The sequence below is a fragment of the Elaeis guineensis genome, chromosome 6 (genome assembly GCF_000442705.2).
Source record: "Elaeis guineensis isolate ETL-2024a chromosome 6, EG11, whole genome shotgun sequence".
Classification (NCBI taxonomy): domain Eukaryota; kingdom Viridiplantae; phylum Streptophyta; class Magnoliopsida; order Arecales; family Arecaceae; genus Elaeis; species Elaeis guineensis.
Window position 1 is genome coordinate 8,532,968 of NC_025998.2, and position 22,197 is coordinate 8,555,164.

A 22,197-nucleotide genomic window follows, 5' to 3' on the forward strand; every position below is an offset into this window, starting at 1 on the left:
AGTGCAGTTATATCCACTTAAAAGTGAAAAATGCCTATTTGGTGTGACCTTTTTCTGCTTTTGTTTTCCCATAGATGTTTGATATCATTGATGTCAAATAAAAAAATCTATCATTTTCAGTTGCTCTTATTTTTTTTTTTTTTTTTTAAGTAATAAATTTTTGCTAACAAAATCTTCACAAAATTTACAAAGTTCTTAGAACTCTCGTTTAAAAAGTTACAAAGTCTGGACGCATAGTAAAACAGTCGCTTGGATCAACTTATTATTGAGACACAGATACCATAATTGTTTGTGACAAAAAAAAAAAAAAAATTATGCCCACACTAAGCGTTACGGTTTTGAAAGGCAAGATGCCCGCACGCTACCAGTTACGTCAGCGGAAGGCTCGAAACCAGCGCCCGTAATTTTACCTCCATCACCTCCCTTAGATACCCTGCGGCTTTTGCTACTCGTATCAACCGGGTTGACTTCTAGGCGCACAAGAAAAATAGAATTTGGAGAAGCCATGCTAGTTGCTAGATAGCTAGATATTTACACAGTCAACTATTGAAACTGTTAAAATAATTTAAAAATTTAAACAAACTATTAATTTTTTTTTCTAAAATATAAAATTATCATTATTACATTTATTTACATAAAAATATTAATATTAAAGAATAAATGATTTATTATATAATCATATATTATAATAACATAGTGTTGTGGCATATTTTATATGATTAATATTAGCATTTAATAGATTATATTATTTTGTACTAGTAATACTATAACATATTGATTATCATTTGTCATATTTATATAATATAGTAGATAATATAAAATTTGATTTAAGAAGGACAATCTAAAAGGGTGTAATGGGCATTAATCTATTCCAAGATGGACCTAAAATAATTTTTGCTCAAGAAATAGATATAAGATGGTGTGATCGTGCATACCGTAATCCAAATCTAGCCCAATTTTTAAGTGGTGTTTGGCTGACATAAGACTTTATTCCAAATAATCTTATGCACCAATTGACTAGCATCCCGATTTTAACTCACTCAATGCACTCTTATCATTTCAAATCATTCTGAGTGCTTTTTCTCACGGTGGTCTCACCCCACCCTCCATAGGCCGCACAAAATATAAATTTTTTTTTATGAAAATTTTTTTTCAGCCCCCTCTTTGGCTTACAACCATTCTAACAGAAGAGACTTGTCACTTTTTTTAGTCTTTCATCCTGATTACAATTTAATCTTAAATTTAATTTTGAAATAAATCAAACATAAAGTTGTTTCTTACTTCTATCTCAACTAAATAATTTTTAGTAAGAGTCTGGATCATCTTCTATTTGTGCATGAATCTAGCTATGACTGTAACATGCTTTGCGATGCATAGAATACAATCTTGTATATTACATAGAACTTATATAACCAATAATGGACCACCATGCATAACATAAATGGTGGTGATTTGCACTAGGCTTTTCCAATTGAAGCAAAAACTTAAAAAGAAAACTTTCTAAAAAATTAAAAATAAGTAAGAAAAGCAATGTTGATGATATTTGCCTATCTACAACTATTCCAAGATTTACGGTGTCATTAATTTATGACATAAAGCTCTTATCTACCATTTTTCATATTTTATGGATAAAATATTTTTAACCAACAATTACTTGACAAATTATAGCTAAACAAAAATAAAAGGAACTCGTTGGCATAACTATGCTAATATACGTTATTGTTATTCCTCTACATTTAAAATAGCTAGTCAAAATTATTTCACAAATTGGAACCAAATAAAAATAAAAAATAACCCATTTGCATGGCCATGCTAAAATACAACTTTATTGTATTTCACTGCATATAAAGTTAGACTCCAGTGTACATATATCTTACCTGCGGCGGGGACTGAACCAAAGACAAAATATAGCCAGAGTCCGATCATTAAACTAAAGTGAACATAGGGTTTGGAAAGCAATTCACATCTTCTTTTTCCGGAATATATGGATGTTTGTTTGCTTCGCTCTCAAAAGGCAGTCTAAAGTCTCAATCCGGCCTCTATTTCCCACCATCTCCTCTCAGAAAAAGTTTGTCTCATACTCCCTCAAGTCCCTTTACCCATAGAAAACAAAACAAAATAACCAATAAAACTCTCCTTCTGGCCTTTCAGTGGTACACCTGCTTTTGGATGTGCTAAGCTTTGACCAAACCCTATGCTTCAGAGATTTCCTGCGAAAAAGATGCAGCCTGTTGATGAGCAGTAGCATCAGCAGAGAAAGATTCGACTAACCAAACCCAGGATCTTCCTTTTTTCTTTCCACCCTCCCCTCACCTGGCTTTCAGAAGACTAACAAGGGAAGAAACAAAACATTTAATGGCGGGATGAAGAAATGCTATGCTCTTCTCTTCCTTCACCTGTTCAAAGATTCCGTCCCCTGAGATCAGGCCTCAGAAAAGCTGAGAGTCGGGAGAGAAGAAAAAGATAGAGTATGTAACATAGTAGGAAAAAAAGAGAGAAAAGACAAAAACAGGGACTGTTCACGAGACTGTCCATGAAGTAGAAGAGAGGAAGTATTATCTTTTCGGAGGAGACTAAGCTCTTGAAAGAGATAAAGAGAGGTGGAAGACTGGGGTGGAGAGTTTTTTTTTGGTTCTCTCTCAATTCTACGGCGGTGCTCTGCTACCAAACTCACTACGTTGGAGCCTTGGAGGTAAATGATAAGAGATAAGTTTCTTTATTGATAATTTCTGTCCTTATCTGGACTTCTGCTATTAAGTTAACGAGAAGGATCCATGCATTTTCATTCTTTGAGGTGTGTTTCGATCTTTCTTTTGTGTTGGCCTCTGTTTTCTGGTAGAACGTGGAGAAATAGACCACCGCTGCTGGGAGAAAGGAGCCAGCTTTGCGATAAGAGGCAAGGTTTCTAACATTGAGATGCGTCCTCCTCTCTTTTGTTCTTCTGTCTTTTCTGCTAAGAGTTTGGAGAAGTGGAGAATATTTGGAGACGCGAGGAGTTACCTGCAGTGTCTTTTGTTATCTGAGGAAATGGAGCACACATCTTTTCCTTCCTTCCTTCTGGTCTCCTTCTACTTTGAATTTTGAAGTTTGCTAGGTATGCTCTTCCCCACCCCAACCCTCCCCCTCCGCCATCTTCCTCGTTCTTTATGGGTTTTTGTTTATAATTCCCTTCTGTTCCGTAGTTTTGAAGCAGGTGGGCTTTATTAATCCCAGTTTCTTGCGAATTCCTTCCAGAGTATCCATTTATCCTTCCTTTTTCTTCTTCTTTTTTGTTGGGAAAAACTTTTGAAACTTTTTACTACCATGTTTTCATGTTTTGCACCACTGTTCTTATCCAGCAACTTGGAAAGTGATACCTTGTTAGAGATTTTACACAATTTGTACTCTCTTAATTGAAGCCTTTACCCCTGTTTTCTTTTGCAGACCTCCTGAGGCTTTCCCCACCAGTACCCTAAGCTCCTGTCCTTGTCTTCAAAGTTTTTGTCCGGTTCCGACTGCCGAGAAATGGGCCGAGCTACGAGGTGGCTAAGAAGCCTTCTAGGCTGGAAGAAGGACACAAAGGATCAAAAGGACAATGCTGGTACCAGCGTTGGAGAAAGGAAAGAGAAGAGAAGGTGGAGCTTTGGGAAGCTCGGGAAGGGCTCCAGCGAAGTGGAGGACCAGAATCCGGCGCCGGCAACAGAGTCGGCATGGATGAGATCATTCAAAGCTGAGAGCAAGGAGCAGAACATGCATGCTATCGCTATGGCTGTCGCCACCACCGCAGCAGCTAGTGCAGCCGTGACGGCAGCTCAGGCGGCGGTGGAGCGGCTCCAGAGCCAGGGGAAGGGTACTATGTTTAACGGCGTCATCGAGCGGTGGGCGGCCATTAAGATTCAAACGGCTTTCCGAGGATATCTAGTAAGGCCAATCTTTCTGACACTAGTAAATCCACCTCTTTCCAGCCTTTTTGAGCTAATTTCGCATCCTGTTAAATTCTCGGAAGGAAGGTTGTCTTAGGAGTTGTATGAAAGAAGCCCTGTTGGACCTGTTAAGTTATTTGAGCATAAATGTTTCAGTGGAAAATTATTGTGCTATTAATGCCTTGTAAACTCGATCCTATAGAATTGTACGCCATTTCCCTTGTTTTCCAATTACTGATCTAGTACAGTATCTATTAAGTTTCTCAAATCTACTCTCATGGTTTGTAACTAGATGAATTGGCTCTGTTTTGCATTGAAATTGCCTTTTTCACTTGGTTTTGTGGTGTTGAGTCCTTTGAACTGCTATCATTGCAGGCAAAGAGAGCTCTTCGAGCTCTCAAAGCTTTAGTAAAGATACAAGCTCTAGTTCGAGGCTACCTTGTGAGGAAGCAAGCAGCAGCAACTCTTCACAGATTGCAAGCTCTTATAAGAGCTCAGGCCACTGCTCGGAAGCAGAACTCTTGCAGCCTTTCTACAAAATATGGAAGATTTGAGCCAGAAATTTTCCCCCGGAGATCATACGTATTGAAATCCTCACTGTGGTCATACATAATTATATATTACCATCAGCAACCCATTGTATTAGCCTTTTAATACCCTTCCTCTTCTATATATTTGCAGGAAAGATTTAATGAACGAAGTAGTGAACAATTAGCACCAGTTCATAGCCGGAGGCTGTCGACATGCCTCGACAGTCCAACCTACAGATTCAATAGGAGCCCAAAGATTGTTGAGATGGATACTTGCAGAACAAAGTCAAGATCTTCCCGCAGAATCAGCCATTCTGTGTCAAAGCCTACTGAAGACAATCACTCACTGCCCATTGCCTCTCCATTTCCATATCAAATTCCACCGAGGCTCTCCATACCTATCGGGAGAATCTCCGAAGACCGGGCCTCAAGCCTCGGCGGCGATGACAAATACCGGTACTCGAAGACTGCTCATAACACCCCTCGCTACGTGAGCTATGCAAGCAATACCCCAGCAACACCAGTGCAGAGCCTAGATGCCGTTGATGGGGTTCTGCGGCGAATTCTTAATATTCGAAACCAGCCAAACTATATGGCAAACACCAGCTCATTTACGGCGAAGGTGCGATCGCAGAGCACACCAAAGCAGAGACCGGAGATGGCAGGGCAGAGGAAGAAGGTATCATTGAATTCGAATGAGGTGGAGTCCAGGGCTTCCTCGATTGGATTTGGGTCGAGAAAGTCTTGCTCGCAAGCGCAGGGAGCCTATAAGTTTAAGAGCGCGGTGGTGGAGAGGCTTGATCAGTCTGTTGAATTGGGTAGAGACTACTACTTACAGAGGATGTGGTGATCATGGAGTTTAGAAACAGAAGCACTACAGCAGCATTGCCTGCACAAATCTGGTTATTGTAGAGGTTTGCTGCTGATAGATGAAAGCATCATGGATCTTTTTACAGTTGGGATAAGGGAGGAAGAGAGAATGTGCAAATGCTACAAGTTTGATGGGTTTCTTGTTTTTTTGCTGCTTTAATTACATAGTTCTAATGAAAATGTTCAGCTTTTAATGTAAGATAGGAGGAAGATTATAGTGCAAGCGTGTCAGATAGTCTAGATCTGTACGTCTCATCTGGATCTGAAGCAAGTTTAAAATGGAAACCAATACCAAGTTGACTTAATCTGACACGATTAAACAAATGTTAAGACATATCTAGACTCAAATCCAGCAGTCACTATGAGCAAGATTAGATTAATGAGCAATCCACTTTCATTGTTTTAATTAATATATTAGAGAGAATCCATCCCCCTTAATTAAAGGGAAAAGAGTGATGGAGGCTGTTTTTAGCAACCAATTAATTGGTTGTGCACTGATCTCATGGAAGCTACCATGCAAGTTGGCATCCCGGAGTTGTACTGGAAAGGAGCAATGCTACCAGGCTGCCCGCGTGAATCTATTTCTAACATCCGAAGTTGTTGACCGTTAGATGTTTTAAGGATGGGTGGAACTCCATGAACGACGATCCGTGCAATGTTCCAAGAGACATGTTTGGTATCTTCCTAATACTTGAAACCCTGGTAAAAATATATATAAATAAACAAGCAAGGTAATTAGTTGACGCTCAAAAAGATTTTATCATTCTTGCACATTTTAGCATGGAACTGATATTGGTTTAGATTTTATCATTCTTGCACATTTTAGCATGGAACTGATATTGGTTTCTTTGAAACCAAAATTTGTTCTAGAATCAAAGGCAGTAACATAATTTGGCAATAGCAATCCCTCTGCTTCTTCTTGTATTTCTCATCGAAATGTTCATATACAATATGCTCTTGATGGACCTGAACTCCGGTCTCGGGCATAACCATCAAGTGACTTCACCAATTAGCTTAGTGGCACATTGCATCTGATGTTACATACCTCATGGTCTTAAGATTTTGGTCACCACCACCATTATTTCAGCCTCAGTTGTCATCATGAAGCTTTTGTTTTTTGAGACAAATGAAGGGAGTAAGCTACTCCCCAGATGTTATTTATTAGTTGTTGTGCAGAAGTACAAGACTGGTTCTTTGGTAGATTGATGAATGACAAGTAGGATGGGAAAGGATCGATGAATGGCAAGTAGGATGGGAAAGGATTGAGGGTGTATGCCATTGTATGGCGGACCAAAAGGTGTATGTACAAGCTTTTACATTGATGTTTGAAAGGCGCTTGTCACGGAGGAGTGTTAAGTAGGAAGGGTAGTTTCATGGCAAGCGTTTCTTTGAAAGGCGAGTTGCATGGCACGAGGGCTGAAATGTTGCATCCTTGAAAGCATATGTGATGGGAGAGTAGGGTTTCATTTTGCCCCAGACTTACAGCTTTCATGTTGGGCAAATTAGGCTGGCCGAGATGTTGTGGGATGGGGTAATCTAGCTGCTATTGTAGCCAGGCTCTCCTTGTTTTGTTTGGACGTCCAGTCAGAGAAAAACAGACCAACCATCTCTGTGGTTTTTGTTGTCACCTTGGCCACGAAGTTAAATAGTCTATTATTGCGTTCTTTCCACAGACACCAGCAAACCACATAAGCAAGGCTCGTGAGAGATTTTGTCTTCTTTGAATGACTGGTTGACAGCCCAGCTGCTCCAGATTAGTGGGTAAGATGGCAGTGGTTGGAAGAAGGAAAGATTTTGAAAGATGAGGTTCCAAATTGTTTTAGAGTATAAACAGTTCAACATCAAGTGGTCTCTTGTTTCAGCTTCCCGATAATACAGGGGACATGAGTCAGGGCCTTGAATACCTTTCCTTTCTAGGATTTCCGCAGTTAAGATTTTGCCATACAAACATAACCAGTTAAACAATTTGACTTTCTCAGGAACGGGGAGCATCAATGACAGATAGCACACCACCGTGAGCAAGGAAAGCATAGCAGTGTTTGACAGAGAAGATATCAGATGTGTTTCATTTTCATGTGCACGCATCATCAACAGTAGGGATGGCAATAGATAGGGTTTGGATCGAATATTTTACTATCCATCTTCAAATCCGAACTTAATACCCTATAACCAAATCCTACCCAATACCCGATCGGATAAAAAAAAAGATATCAATCCCCATACCCAATAGGTTCGGGGATACCCATGGGTAATCCATTTTTCCATATCCAATCCATACTCCCCCCATGCCTATCTCATATCCAAAAAAAAATTAACAACCAAAATAATTTTATGCATATTATCAATTCAAAATAGAACATAATTTATAAATCCAAATTTATAAAAATCAAATATAGAAATAGAATTACAATTTAACATAAAACATATAAATAATCAAAATAATTTTATGCATATTATCAATCAAAATAAAATTATAAACATATATATTCGGATATGGATTCGGATATTACCCATATCCGTAGGTTCGGATCGGATTCGGATTCAGATTTGAGTAGAAAACAGTACTATCTATACCCTACCCATATTCGTGCTACAGTTTTTGGATTTTATCCAAATCCGATCCAATCATATTTTTTGAATTTGATTGAGTTTGATTAGCATGCATATCCACCGGATCAGATCGATTTTGCCATCTCTAATCAACAGGGAAGAGCTCAACTCGAGATAATACTGTGAGTAGCCGGTGGAATCCATTTCTTGCTGCACTGGTTAATGGGAACCTGAAGTTATCTTGATAAATCCTTCTCTGCATGAACTCTGCGGCACTTATAGAAGGGTGATTAGTTAGGAGGAAAAGGTTAGGGAATTGGGTGCTGAGGGGCTTATCGATGAGCCAAGTTTCATTCTAGAGCAAGGTGGTGTGGCCATTGCCTATGCGCATGATGGTGCATTGCTTGAAAGACTCAGTTGAGCCCAAAACACCTTTTCAAAATAGAGAAGCAACTCTTTTGATACTGGATGTATCTGACAAGGGAGGCCGATGATGATAGTAGATTCTTTTGATTAACTTGCACCATGGTTTGTCGATGTTCCTGAAGAGTTTCCACAGCTACTTGATGAGCAGAGATTGGTTCATGAGAGTTAGATTAATGATGCCCAGACCACCTAGTTTCTTTGGCCTGTGTACCGAGGCCCAGCTAGCACGTATTTTGATATTTTCTCCTGATTGATTGCCCTTCCAAAGGAAGTCTCTACACGTCTTGTTAATTCTATGAATGATGGCTGCTGGTAGCCTCAGGACCGACATCCAGTAAAGCAGTATAGCTCGAAGAACAGAATTGATAAGTATGAGTCTACCGGTCATTGTGAGGGTATTCTTCTTCCATCCTGATAATTTTTTCTCTACTTTTTCAAGTAGGAAGTTGTAGTTGCTGATGTTTAAGGAGGAATGATGAAGTAGGATCCCAAGATATTGAATGGGTAGTTTACCCATTTGGCAGTCTAGGATCCGTGGAAAATTCGAAGTTTCTCCCATTGAGGTATTAAGGCCTATAATATGAGACCTGTGAAAGTTGATTTTTAGCCCAGATAAAAGCTCAAAAGAATAGAGGATAAGCTTCAAGATGTTGAGGTGATTTTTGGAGGGATGACAAAAAATTAAGGTATCATCTGTGAATTGAAGGCACTGGAGATGTGCGATGATGTCGTAAGGTCCAAGCCCGGTGAGAAGCCCCTCAGTGGCGGCAAGCTTCAGAACATTAGTGAGGATGTCTGCGATTAGGATGAAGAGCATTGACGAGAGAGGGTTTCCTTGTTTTAACCCTCATCTATTTTGAAACCACTTGCCTATATTTTCATTAATAATTAGAGCTGAGCTCGCCGTTTGGAGAACAGTCAAAATCTATGTGGTCCACTGCTGCCCAAAACCTCGCTTAACAAGGAGTTCACTCAAAAAATCCTAAGATATACTGTCAAATGCCTTGGCAAAGTCTATCTTAAACAACACTCCCTTGGTCCTTGATATGTCTTAAATTTATCGCAAGCGCACGGTGTACAATGTAGCACGTCCGACGAGTACGAGTCGATCCCACGAAGAATTGGATTTTGAATTGTATTTAAATGCTTGCTCAGACGAGCTTTAGAGAAAAAGGGAAGAGATTGTTTGTTGAATTATGAACTACCAAAGCAATAAACTAATTAATTATAAAGGTAAATTATCTAAAAGATCTAGGGCTCTTGAATCCACTAGACCAATGAATTAGAGAGCCTTCCTATGATTTCTCTTATAATGTCCCTTGATCAAGGTGTAAAATATGAACAAGCATGGGTCATGAAGAGATTTAACTCAACTATGATCCATCAAACATTTTGTTCTCACCCTAATTAAGAGACCCTTCCTTTCTTCACTTCTCTTGTATTATCCAAGTATAGGCTATGAAGGGATTCTGACCCAACTATAACCCATCAAGATTTTCACATGGACAGAGAAGAAATGATTTAGAAAATTGTGATCCTTCTATCAATCATCTCCTCTTACACCAAATTAAGCATGGACTATAAAGGGATTCTGACCCAACGATAGCCCATCAAGTCTCTTGGCGAGAGAGATGAAGAGAGAAGGATTCTAAAAATTTAAAAGCTCGAAAAGAGAAATTGAATAGAGCAGACTTCTATTCATGATCTAGCTTCATCGCAAACCCCAGAGGGATTACTTAGCCAGACATAGTTGATTTGAAGTCAAAAATAAAATAACGACTAATTCTACTTACTGAAATTGAACTTGCGAAATTTAAAAATTACAGAATTAAAAGATGCAGAAATTTAAACTATCCTATTGCAGAAATTAAAATTGTAAAAATTAAATAGAAAGAAAATAACTAATTTATTTCTGAAAAAAATTCTGATACAAAAATTTTCAACTCTTAAGCCATTAACAAGGCTTGGAGTTTGAACAGAAAATAAAATCTCTTACAGAATCTGACTTCTCTCCTTCTCTTGGCTTGGGATCAACCTTCCCCTGGCTGACTCTCCTTCTCGTGTGTTGGAAGGGTGGAAGAAAGTGGGAACAAGGTAGCTAAAAAATTTTAAAAGTGGGTATGTCTGCCTGTCACACAGACCCCCTACAAGAATTATGGAGTGGAGAGAGATACTATGAATGGAGGCATTAGGCTTTATTTATAGATGTAGGCAGAGAGGAGGATTTTATATTTTTTCGATGTGGGACTAAAAAGAGAAGATAGATGAATGGTTAGGATTTAATTTGGAAAGTATGGATGGATGGATAGGCAGTTGGTTAAATAGAAAATATAGAAGTGGTTGCTTTATTTTAAAATTTTAAAAATCTCTCTCTTCGTTGCAGTTAGCAACCCAAACGAAGTCAAATCTAAAAAATCCGTGTACGCCGCCTCCTGTTGCTGAATTTGAATTTCCTTTGTATTCTCGCGCCATCAAGATTAGCTTCCGTGTACACGCAAGTCCAAGTTCTATCTCACGCTCGCATGCCAAAGCTCACCCAACGTCTCCTCTTAAGCCCATCTGAATCCAAACCCCACAGATGTCCTATTTTGATTTGAATCCCATACATCCCGTCAAAACCTGAGCCATGTGAAAATTACTATAGCATTTCACGGCTTATAACTTTCTTATGGACCAAATAGTCCATGGTGGACCACCAACTTGCGTATTAGATCGGATTATCTTTCGGCTTTGAATTTAAATCTATTTTAACTCCATTTTTAGTCTCGTTTGATCCCTCTAAGCCTGTAGATCGGGCTCTTCATATTGGTGCAGCTCTTTTCTGTAAAATATACGAAAAAGTATCAATTTTAAAAGAATAAAGATAATTTGATGCATAAATTAATACTTCTATAGATAAATTTATACACCTATCACACCTCCCAACTTATTTATTGCTAGTCCTTTAGCAATGCAATATATAATTTTTTTTTTTTAGAAAGAAAATAAGATCATCTTTGACAAAAATAGATCTAGAATTGAAAGTAAAAGAGTTTAGCAAGTATTACTAATTAAATATTGAGCTTTAAAAGTAAATTTCGTAGTTAGTACAATTAGAAACTTCCTTAGAATACATCGAAAGGTCTACAGCACTTGTGTTTGTGATGACCAACTTAGCATTTCAGTGCTGGCTTGTAAAGAACAAATGTATCTTCTCTTATCATCTTATTTTGGTTAATTTTCTATACACTCCCAAATAAACTTAAGGTAGCTTTTACACTGCCTTTTTTTTTTTTTTTTTTTTTTTACTGAGCATCCTGGCCTCCCTTCACTGCTTGACGCGAACCTTCACACTTGACTTAGGTGCAGAGATCCGGTTACTAAGCTTAGGGCAATCCACATATACTCTGTGTTTTTATTTTAGGCAGGTAGCTCTTTCCTCAAATTCAATTTTTTTTTTTTGATTGGAGTGTATATCAATTATCAAATTTAAGTGATAATTGAGTCCTCAGTCGACCTCACAACCAGCACCTATTTGCCTTGTCAGTGTGCATGTGTAATTAGAAGTGCTAATAGCCTTTAGGTGATCTAAGTAAGTTACTAAAAGTCTACCCACTAATCTACTTCTTAACTCATTACAGTCATTAGTAAATACTTTCTAACTCTTATTATTATTATATATATATATATTTTTAATCTATTTTGCTCAAGATTTTTTTTTTCATTCCCCAACTTAAATATCATTATTTCTAATGAAGGAAGAAACACACTGAATGTAAGAAAAAGAAAGATGTCACATGATTATGTGTTCTTTGTTGAAGGTGATCTGATGCGATGTCAGTCTGAAAGTCCAAAGCCTGAAGACTGGTATCTCTATTTATTCAATAGAAAAGATATTAGTTGAAAAAAAAATTGGGTTGCCTCCCAGAAGTGCTAAGTTTATTGTCTTCAGCCAGACAAAATATTTCAAGCAATTTAATCATGATAAATTGGCTTATAGAGAACCATGGCTTCGTCAGTAGATTCTTTGGGTAGTTCCAAGAATGGTTTCAATCTTTGACCATTAACTTTAAACACAGCACCATTACTTGAATTTTCAATTTCTATAGCTCCATGTGGGAAGACTTCTTTAACTAAGAAAGGTCCTGTCCATCTAGACCTAAGCTTTCCAGGAAATAAGTGTAATCTAGAATTATACAAAAGAACTTTTTATCCAGGAGTAAATGATTTTCTCATAATTGCCTGATCATGAAATACTTTGGTTCGCTCCTTGTACACCTTAGCATTCTCGTAAACTTCATTTCTAAGTTCTTCTAATTCATTAATTTGAAGCTTTCTATGGTTTCCAGCTACGTCCAAATCCATATTTAAATTTTTAATAGCCCACATGGCTTTATGCTCTAGCTCAACAGGCAAGTGACAAGATTTTTCAAACACAATCCTATAGGGAGACATTTCTAAATTGGTCTTGAAGGCGGTTCGATATGCCCATAGTGCATCAACTAATTTCACGGACCAATCCTTTCTATTGGTATTAACAGTTTTCTCCAAGATTTGTTTGATCTGTTTGTTGGACACTTCTACTTGTCCACTAGTCTGAGGGTGATAAGGTGTGGCCAACTTGTGAGTGACATTATATTTTTCATTAATGTGGCAAAGGGTCGGTTACAAAAATGTGTCCCCCGATCACTAATAATTGCTTTAGGAATGCCGAAGCGGGAGAGAATATTTTCTTTTAAAAATTTTATAACCACTTTGCTATCAGTAGATTTACAGGGAAGAGCTTCTACCCACTTCGAGACATAGTCGACAGCTACTAAAATGTATTCATTTCCAAATGAGTTTGGAAATGGGCCCATAAAATCGATCCCCCACACATCAAAAATTTTAACCACCAAGATTGGATTGAGAGGCATCATATTTCTCTTGGTGATTCGCCCCATTTGTTGACATCGAGCACAACTTCTACAGTACTCGTATGCATCCTTAAATAGATTGGGCCAATAAAATTCACATTGAAGGACTTTAGCAGCTATTTTCTTGGACGCAAAGTAACCACCACATGCTTGGTCATGACAAAATGATAAAATGCTTCTAACCTCATTGTCCGGGACACACCTTCTAATTATTTGATCAGGACACTGCTTAAAGAGGTATGGATCATCCCAAATGAAATACTTCACTTGGGCAAAGAATTTGTGTCTGTCTTGAGTAGTCCAATGAGAAGGAACTTTACCAACGGCTAAATAGTTGACAATATCGGCATACCATGGTTCAGTGGACACAGACATGAGCTGTTCATCAGGAAAAAATTCATTGATAGGTGATTCACTAGATGGTGCGACTATGATTCGGGATAAGTGATCTGCTACTACATTTTTCGTACCTTTTTTGTCTCTGATTTCTAAGTCAAATTCTTGAAGGAGTAAGATCCATCGTATCAAGCGTGCCTTGGCGTCTTTCTTTGCTAGGAGATGTCTAATGGCTGAGTGATCAGTATAGACAATGGTGTGAGACCCAACCAAATAAGACCTAAATTTTTCTAGGGCAAAGACAACGGCCAGGAACTCCTTTTCAGTGGTAGTGTAATTAAGCTGCGCATCATTCAAAGTTTTGCTCGCATAGTAAATAACTCTAGGAAGCTTATTAATTCTTTGACCTAAAACTGCACCCACAGTATGATCAGACGCATCACACTTCAGTTCAAAAGGTTCAGACCAGACAGGAGGGTGAATGATAGGAGCTGAAATGAGTGCCTTTTTAAGAAATTCAAAAGACTCTAGGCATTCATGAGTGAACTCAAATTTGATTTCTTTTGCTAAGAGATTAGTTAATGGGCGAGCCACTTTGCTAAAATTGACAATGAATCTTCTATAAAATCCAGCATGTCCTAGAAATGAACGGATTTCTTTGACAGATTTGGATGGTGGAAGACTTGCAATAAGATCTACTTTGGCCTTGTCCACTTCAATTCCTTTTTTCGAAACTACATGGCCAAGAACTATCCCTTCTCTAATCATGAATTGGCACTTTTTCCAGTTAAGAACTAAGTGCTTCTCCTTACATCTTTCTAGAACTAATCTCAGATGATCTAAGCATTCGGAGAAAGTCGGACCAAAGACAGAAAAGTCATCCATAAAAATTTTCAGAAATTGTTCAACCATATCCGAAAAAATACTGATCATGCATCTCTGAAATGTTGCCGGTGCATTACATAATCCAAAGGGCATACGCCTATAAGCAAAGGTTCCAAATGGATAAGTGAATGTAGTCTTTTCCTGATCTTCGGGAGCTATAGGGATTTGATTATAGCCGGAATATCCATCGAGAAAATAGTAGAACTCTTGTCCGGCTAATTTTTCTATCATTTGATCAATAAACGGCAATGGAAAGTGATCTTTTCTTGTTGCAGCATTCAATTTTCTATAGTCTATACAGACCCTCCACTCCGTTTGTGTCCTAATTGGAATAAGTTCATTTGCTTCATTCTGGACCACTGTTACCCCAGACTTTTTAGGTACCATTTGTACAGGACTTACCCACGAGCTATCAGAGATGGGGTAGATGATTCCATTATCAAGTAACTTTAGAATTTTCTTTTTGACTACATCCTTCATGGCTGGGTTAAGTCTTCTCTGAGCATCTCTAGTTGGTTTGGCTTCTTCCTCTAAGTGAATCCTGTGTTGAACTATGAAAGGGCTTATTCCCTTAATATCAACCATGGTCCAGCCTATTGCTTCACGATTCTTTTTCAGAATTTCTAGCAACTCCTCTTCTTGTTTAGAATTTAGGTCAGATGCGATAATTACAGGCAAGGTTTCTTCTAGACCTAAATATGCATATTTAAGGTGTTTGGGGAGGGATTTTAATTCTAATTTGGTTGCCTTCTCTATTGCTGGTTTGGATGATAGACTAATTATTTTTGTGATTGGTTCAATGGAAGGCTCTTATCTCTGACTATTCCTATTATCTATAAGAATTTTATTGATTTCTTCAGATTCATTGATTGGCCAGAAACTAGACTCGAAATCGACTTCTTCATCGCTAATGTCAATGGATTCATAAATTTTCTCATGAATTACATTTACATCAGCATGCTGGGAGGATTCTTGTTCTAGATTGAATATATTTAGCTCAATTGTCATATTTCCAAAAGATAGCTTCATAAGTTCATTCCGACAGTTAATTTCAGCATTTGCAGTAGCTAAGAATGGTCTTCCTAAAATAACTGGGATATGACCCTTGGGGTTTGCAACTGGTTCGATCTCTAAAATGATAAAATCTACAGGGAAGATAAAATTACCAATCTTGATTAAAATATCTTCTACCATTCCTTTAGGGATCTTAAGAGATCTATCTGCTAATTATAATGTGATTTTTGTCGGTAGAAGTTTTCCCAATCCTAATTGCTTATAAACTGAAAATGAAAGAATATTTACACTAGCTCCTAAATCCAGCAAGGCCTTCTCAATATGGGTTTCTCCAATATCACATGAAATTGTTGGGGATCCTGGATCCTTATATTTTATTGGCACATGACTAGATAAGTATGAGCTCACACTTGCTGCCAAAAATGCTCTCTTAGGTACATTGGTGGCTCTTTTCTTGGTACAAAGGTCTTTTAGAAATTTAGCATAGGTTGGAACTTTTTTAATCATGTCAAAAAGAGGGATATTTACTTGGACTTGCTTAAACACTTCTAAGATTTTATCCAAATGTTCTAATTTTTTATTGGGTCTTAGTCGATTTGGAAAAGGAGCTTTAGGAATTTTGAATTTTGGGCTTGGTGTACTATCAATTTCAGGAGCTTGAGTTTGTAAGGTAGATTTTTCATAAGGTGACTCAATTAAATTTTTTCTATCATCAGATGTACCTACCTTATTGTCCACTTGTTTCCCAGATCTTAAGGTGTGAATAGCATTCACATGACTGACTTGGTTCCCTTGTTGGGGTCGTGGACCATTTTGGTTTCTCGGGTTAGGTTCAGGTTGGCTTGGTAGCTTACCTCGTTCTCGCTCACTCATAGCAGAAGCTAGCTGACCTACTTGCATTTTCAAACGGGCAATGGCTTGGGAGTTAGTGTTTATGAGTTGACCCGTGGTTTGCATAAAATTGCTCAATGTGGCATTGGTGTCAGTATTAGATTTGGCCAGGACTTCGAAACTTTTCTCTAGAGAATTAAGTTTCTTTTCATTATTATTAAAGCCTGGTGGATTGTTTATCACAGGGTTAGGCCTTGGATTTTGCTGGCTATAGCTAGGACCATCTACATTTGGGTTCTGTGACCAAGAAAAGTTTGGATGATTCCTCCAACCTGGGTTATACGTGGGTGCATAAGGATTGTTCACTGGTTTCTGGTATGTGGCATTTACCTGTGCACATCTATTTTCTATTGGATTCATCAGGAAGGGACATTCCTCAAGGACATGATCGGGTGCACTACATGCATTGCATATGGGTGCAGAAACTTGGTTCACACTGGCTGGTCTTTGTAGCTCTAAGGCCTCTAACCTACGTGTTAATGTTGCTATTTTAGCCTCTGCAGCTAGAGAAGTTTGAATTTGATGCATTCCTCTTGAAAGTATTGGTTTTTCAGGTTTCCTAGTTATTTCCCATTGTAAATTTTTCTCAGTTAGGTCTTCTAGAAATTGCCAAGCTTCAGTGGGTTCTTTGTACATGAATTGATCTTAGCACATGGACTCTAGCATAGTTCTAGAATTTGAATCTAGCCCTTCATAAATTATCTGGCATAACCTCCAGATTTCTATTCCATGGTGTGGGCACTGGGTCAAGAGGTTCTTAAAGCGATCGAAGTATTTCCAGAATGATTCCCCAGCTAGTTGGTAAAATTGGTTTATCTCATTCCTAATCCTAGCTGTTTTGTGATGGGGGAAGAACTTCTTTAGGAACACTCTTACAAAACCCTCCCAAGTTGTGACAGATTGGTTTGGAAGACTATAGAGCCACTTTTTAGCATTGTCCTTGAGGGCAAAATTGATCAGTCTTAGTTTAACCTCGTCCTCTGACAGTTGTTGCAGCCTCATGGTTGCACAAATCTCTTCAAACTCTCTAATGAATATGTATGCATCCTCTATTCCCGTGAATTTTGGAAGCATATTAATGATTTGAGGTTTAATTTCAAAGTTGTTTGCAGTGGGTTGGGGCAACCTGATGCAAGAAGGTTGGATGGAACCGACTGGATAACATAAATCCTTAAGGGTTTGGGGTTGATTGGGTTCTCCCATTGTAGAAGTTGTTGGGTTTGAAACAGGAATCCAATTAATTCTTACTAGTCGACCCGACACCTTTTTCCACGAAAGAAGTGAAGAAAGTACTTTTTCTTCTATTTTTTTATTTTATTTTTTTTTCAATCAAGTTTTCAATCAAAAGAAGAGAAAAGAAAAGAAAAAGAGTACTGACTAAGGTTTTCCTAATTCTAGACAGCTCCTAACTGTCAAGGTCGCCTTCGAGCACTCCAAGTTTGAAATCGACTAACCGAATCAGCCAGGTAAGTGTAAGATTGGTGGAAGGTTCTCCGTGCTTTTGCAACAGACCTAATTAGATAACCACATTTCTTCGGAACGTAGTTCCTGAACCACTTTCCTAGACACTGACAGGCTAACCCACTTGAACCCTGTCCAACTCTTAGGTTTTCTTGTCCTAATGAGCTTGAATGTCCCTAAGGCTGGCGTCTAGTTAATTTTATTTAAGGATTAGGTTATGTAGATGCAAGGAGGTGATTTGTGGGCTAAGGAAGGATGATCAAATTTCACCTTATCTGATTAATGGTTGATGCCCTTAAGATATATTATGAAAATGCAATGCAAAAAAAGCAAGGTGACCAAATAAGGTGAAAGATTTTTAAAGTTTAGTTGTTTCTTTATATTAATTAAATTTTATGCGATTAGTATTTTTTTTTATGTTAAACTAATTACAGAACTAAAGTAAATGTTAATTTTTTTTTTTTGAATTAGTGAGTTATGAAAGAAAAAAAAATTAAATCAGTTAATAAGAAAATGAAACTTATGCAATCTAAATATAATGAGATAATTCTGATCTAAAAGTAAAAAATTAACTAAACAAATAAACAGCACTTAAAAGAAAAGTCTAAGAATTAAAGATAACAATTTTTTTTTTTTTTATCAAAATATGTCCTAGGACAACCATACAACGTAACTTCCAGTACGTCAGGGCAACCTTATGTCAGGACAAATTTTGATTAAACTCAAAAGATAGAAAGAAATTACTAGAACTAAAACTAAAAGCACGAAGAACAAGAATCAGAAATACAATTTAAATACGCCAATTCTCCGGCAACGGTGCCAAAAACTTGATATGTCTTAAATTTATCGCAAGCGCACGGTGTGCAATGTAGCACGTCCGACGAGTACGAGTCGATCCCACGAGGAATTGGATTTTGAATTGTATTTAAATGCTTGCTCAGACGAGCTTTAGAGAAAAAGGGAAGAGATTATTTGTTGAATTATGAACTACCAAAGCAATAAACTAATTAATTATAAAGGTAAATTATCTAAAAGATCTAGGACTCTTGAATCCACTAGACCAATGAATTAGAGAGCCTTCCTATGATTTCTCTTATAATGTCCCTTGATCAAGGTGTAAAATATGAACAAGCATGGGTCATGAAGAGATTTAACTCAACTATGATCCATCAAACATTTTGTTCTCACCCTAATTAAGAGACCCTTCCTTTCTTCACTTCTCTTGTATTATCCAAGTATAGGCTATGAAGGGATTCTGACCCAACTATAACCCATCAAGATTTTCACATGGACAGAGAAGAAATGATTTAGAAAATTGTGATCCTTCTATCAATCATCCCCTCTTACACCAAATCAAGCATGGACTATAAAGGGATTCTGACCCAACGATAGCCCATCAAGTCTCTTGGCGAGAGAGATGAAGAGAGAAGGATTCTAAAAATTTAAAAGCTCGAAAAGAGAAATTGAATAAAGCAGACTTCTATTCATGATCTAGCTTCGTCGCAAACCCCAGAGGGATTACTTAGCCAGACATAGTTGATTTGAAGTCAAAAATAAAATAACGACTAATTCTACTTACTGAAATTGAACTTGCAAAATTTAAAAATTACAGAATTAAAAGATGCAGAAATTTAAACTATCCTATTGCAGAAATTAAAATTATAAAAATTAAATAGAAAGAAAATAACTAATTTATTTCTGAAAAAAATTCTGATACAAAAATTTTCAACTCCTAAGCCATTAACAAGGCTTGGAGTTTGAACAGAAAATAAAATCTCTTACAGAATCAGACTTCTCTCCTTCTCTTGGCTTGGGATCAATCTTCCCCTGGCTGACTCTCCTTCTCGTGTGTTGGAAGGGTGGAAGAAAGTGGGAACAAGGTGGCTAAAAAATTTTAAAAGTGGGTATGTCTGCCTGTCACACAGACCCCCTACAAGAATTATGGAGTGGAGAGAGATACTATGAATGGAGGCATTAGGCTTTATTTATAGATGTAGGCAGAGAGGAGGATTTTATATTTTTTCGATGTGGGACTAAAAAGAGAAGATAGATGAATGGTTAGGATTTAATTTGGAAAGTATGGATGGATGGATAGGCAGTTGGTTAAATAGAAAATATAGAAGTGGTTGCTTTATTTTAAAATTTTAAAAATCTCTCTCTTCGTTGCAGTTAGCAACCCAAACGAAGTCAAATCTAAAAAATCCGTGTACGCTGCCTCCTGTTGCTGAATTTGAATTTCCTTTGTATTCTCGCGCCATCAAGATTAGCTTCCGTATACACGCAAGTCCAAGTTCTATCTCACGCTCGCATGCCAAAGCTCACCCAACGTCTCCTCTTAAGCCCATCTGAATCCAAACCCCACAGATGTCCTATTTTGATTTGAATCCCATACATCCCGCCAAAACCTGAGCCATGTGAAAATTACTGTAGCTTTTCACGGCTTATAACTTTCTTATGGACCAAATAGTCCATGGTGGACCACCAACTTGCGTATTAGATCGGATTATCTTTCGGCTTTGAATTTAAATCTATTTTAACTCCATTTTTAGTCTCGTTTGATCCCTCTAAGCCTGTAGATCGGGCTCTTCATGTTGGTGCAGCTCTTTTCTGTAAAATATACGAAAAAGTATCAATTTTAAAAGAATAAAGATAATTTGATGCATAAATTAATACTTCTATGGATAAATTTATACACCTATCAGTCCTCGTTCTATTGCATTATGATAGAATTTCCGATGCAGTAACGAAGCTTTCAAAGATTAGCCTATTTCTAATGATGGCTAATTGTGATGAATCGATCAGAATGTCTAGTACCTTATCCAATCTCAATGAAAGTGTTTCGGAGAGGATTTTAATGAAGCCATACTCCACGCTAATGAGACGGTAATCGTTAACGATTTTTGCAGCTATTTTCTTTGGTATGAGAGTTGTTGCGGCCAATCCCCTCGTCGCCTGCAAAAAAAGTCCGCACTGACCGGAGGTGTCTCCGGCGGAAACCCTTCGACGGTCAAGTCAGAGAGAAGACTAGGCAACAGTAGAAAAGAATCAAGGAGCTCAGCGAGAGAGAGCTAGAGAGAGAGGGAGTAAGCCCAAAGGTTTCGAAGGGACCTCCTCCAGCACTGTTGCCTTCTCCATTTTATAGTAGAGCGCGGCATGGCACCGTCATTAATGGCACAGACAATGGGAGGAGTTGTCAATTCGTCGGAGGCTATCAGAGTCACCGTGGGCTGTCAAATCATCGCGGGTTGTCAGAATCAACCCATGTCCTTGGCAGGACAATGTTCCAAGGCGGTCATACAGCACGTCCTTGACAGGACAGTAGCCCATAGCGGTCGTACGGTATTTGGGAGGGCTGGCCGATCATACGTCGGTATTCGGCTGTCAAGATGTCGGGTGATGACCCGAAGGCACCGTTGGCTGGTCTGGTGTCTTGCTTAAGTCGGACGTCGGCTGCCACCCCCGACAGTGAGTCGGTAATATGAATTCAGCTGCTCGATCGATCGGGAATAGCATGGGTCGGTTCGGCCGACACACCTTCGGTCGGATATTGTCGGCAGCCGTCTGTCGGGATCGTCGGTCGGAGTCGTCCGTCGGGGTCATCCGTCGGTCGTCGGTCGGGGTCGTCCGTTAGGGTCATCCGTCGGTCGTCAGTTGTGGTCGTCCGTCGGGGTCGTCAGTCGGAGTCGTCCGTCGGGGTCAGTCGGGGTCGTCCGTCAGAGTTGTCCATCGGGGTCGTCCATCGGAGTCGTCCGTCGGTCGTCGGTCGGGGTCGTCCGTCGGGGTCGTCCGTTGGAGTCATCCGTCGGGGTCGTCCGTCGGGGTCGTCCGTCGGGGTCGTCCGTCAGAGTCGTCCAACGGGGTCGTCCGTTGGAGTCGTCCATCGGGGTCGGTCAGGGTCGTCCATCGGAGTCGTCCGTCGGGGTCGTCCATCGGGGTTGTCCATCAGAGTCGTCTGTCAGAGTCGTCCGTCGGGGTCGTCCGTCGGGGTCGTCGGTCGGTATATCCCAACAGTTGCCCCCCCCACTCCTGAGTCCGATGTCGTGTTGGCTCGCATGAACATGTGGGCGACGGCTTCGGACGAAAGGAGTGGTTTTCCATCACGTCTTGCCCCGACTCTGGAGATCGCATCAATGAACGATCCGATGTCGGTCGTCTCGACAGTTGGTCGAGCATGCACGTCGGGTCGAAGGTCGGCCAACCTCCGAACGTTGCTCGTCGACACGATCATTCCGCAGAGTCTAATAGTCGAGTAGCGTCCGACGTATTCAGATAGGATAACGATGGCAAGTCGAATATCCATTGTCTGATCTTTGGTTGGGCGTGCACGTCGGGACGTATGATAAACGGTGGCAAGCCGAATATCCTTCGATCGATCGTGACCGGGTTGGTATGTCGCAAGTCAAATATCCATCGACGTAGCATGTCGAGTCGTATGAT

The 22,197-nt window shown here is 39.0% G+C and overlaps 1 protein-coding gene across 1 annotated transcript; it reads left to right on the plus strand.

Moving 5' to 3' along the window:
* Window positions 1-2,559: 2,559 nt before the first annotated feature.
* On the plus strand, window positions 2,560-5,544 carry LOC105047283 (protein IQ-domain 26-like). Its single transcript, XM_010926144.4, has 5 exons — window positions 2,560-2,692; window positions 2,840-3,094; window positions 3,424-3,900; window positions 4,278-4,484; window positions 4,584-5,544. The coding sequence occupies exons 3-5, from the start codon at window positions 3,505-3,507 to the stop codon at window positions 5,280-5,282; spliced, it is 1,302 nt and encodes a 433-aa protein (XP_010924446.1). The 5' UTR covers window positions 2,560-2,692; window positions 2,840-3,094; window positions 3,424-3,504; the 3' UTR covers window positions 5,283-5,544.
* Window positions 5,545-22,197: the final 16,653 nt, after the last annotated feature.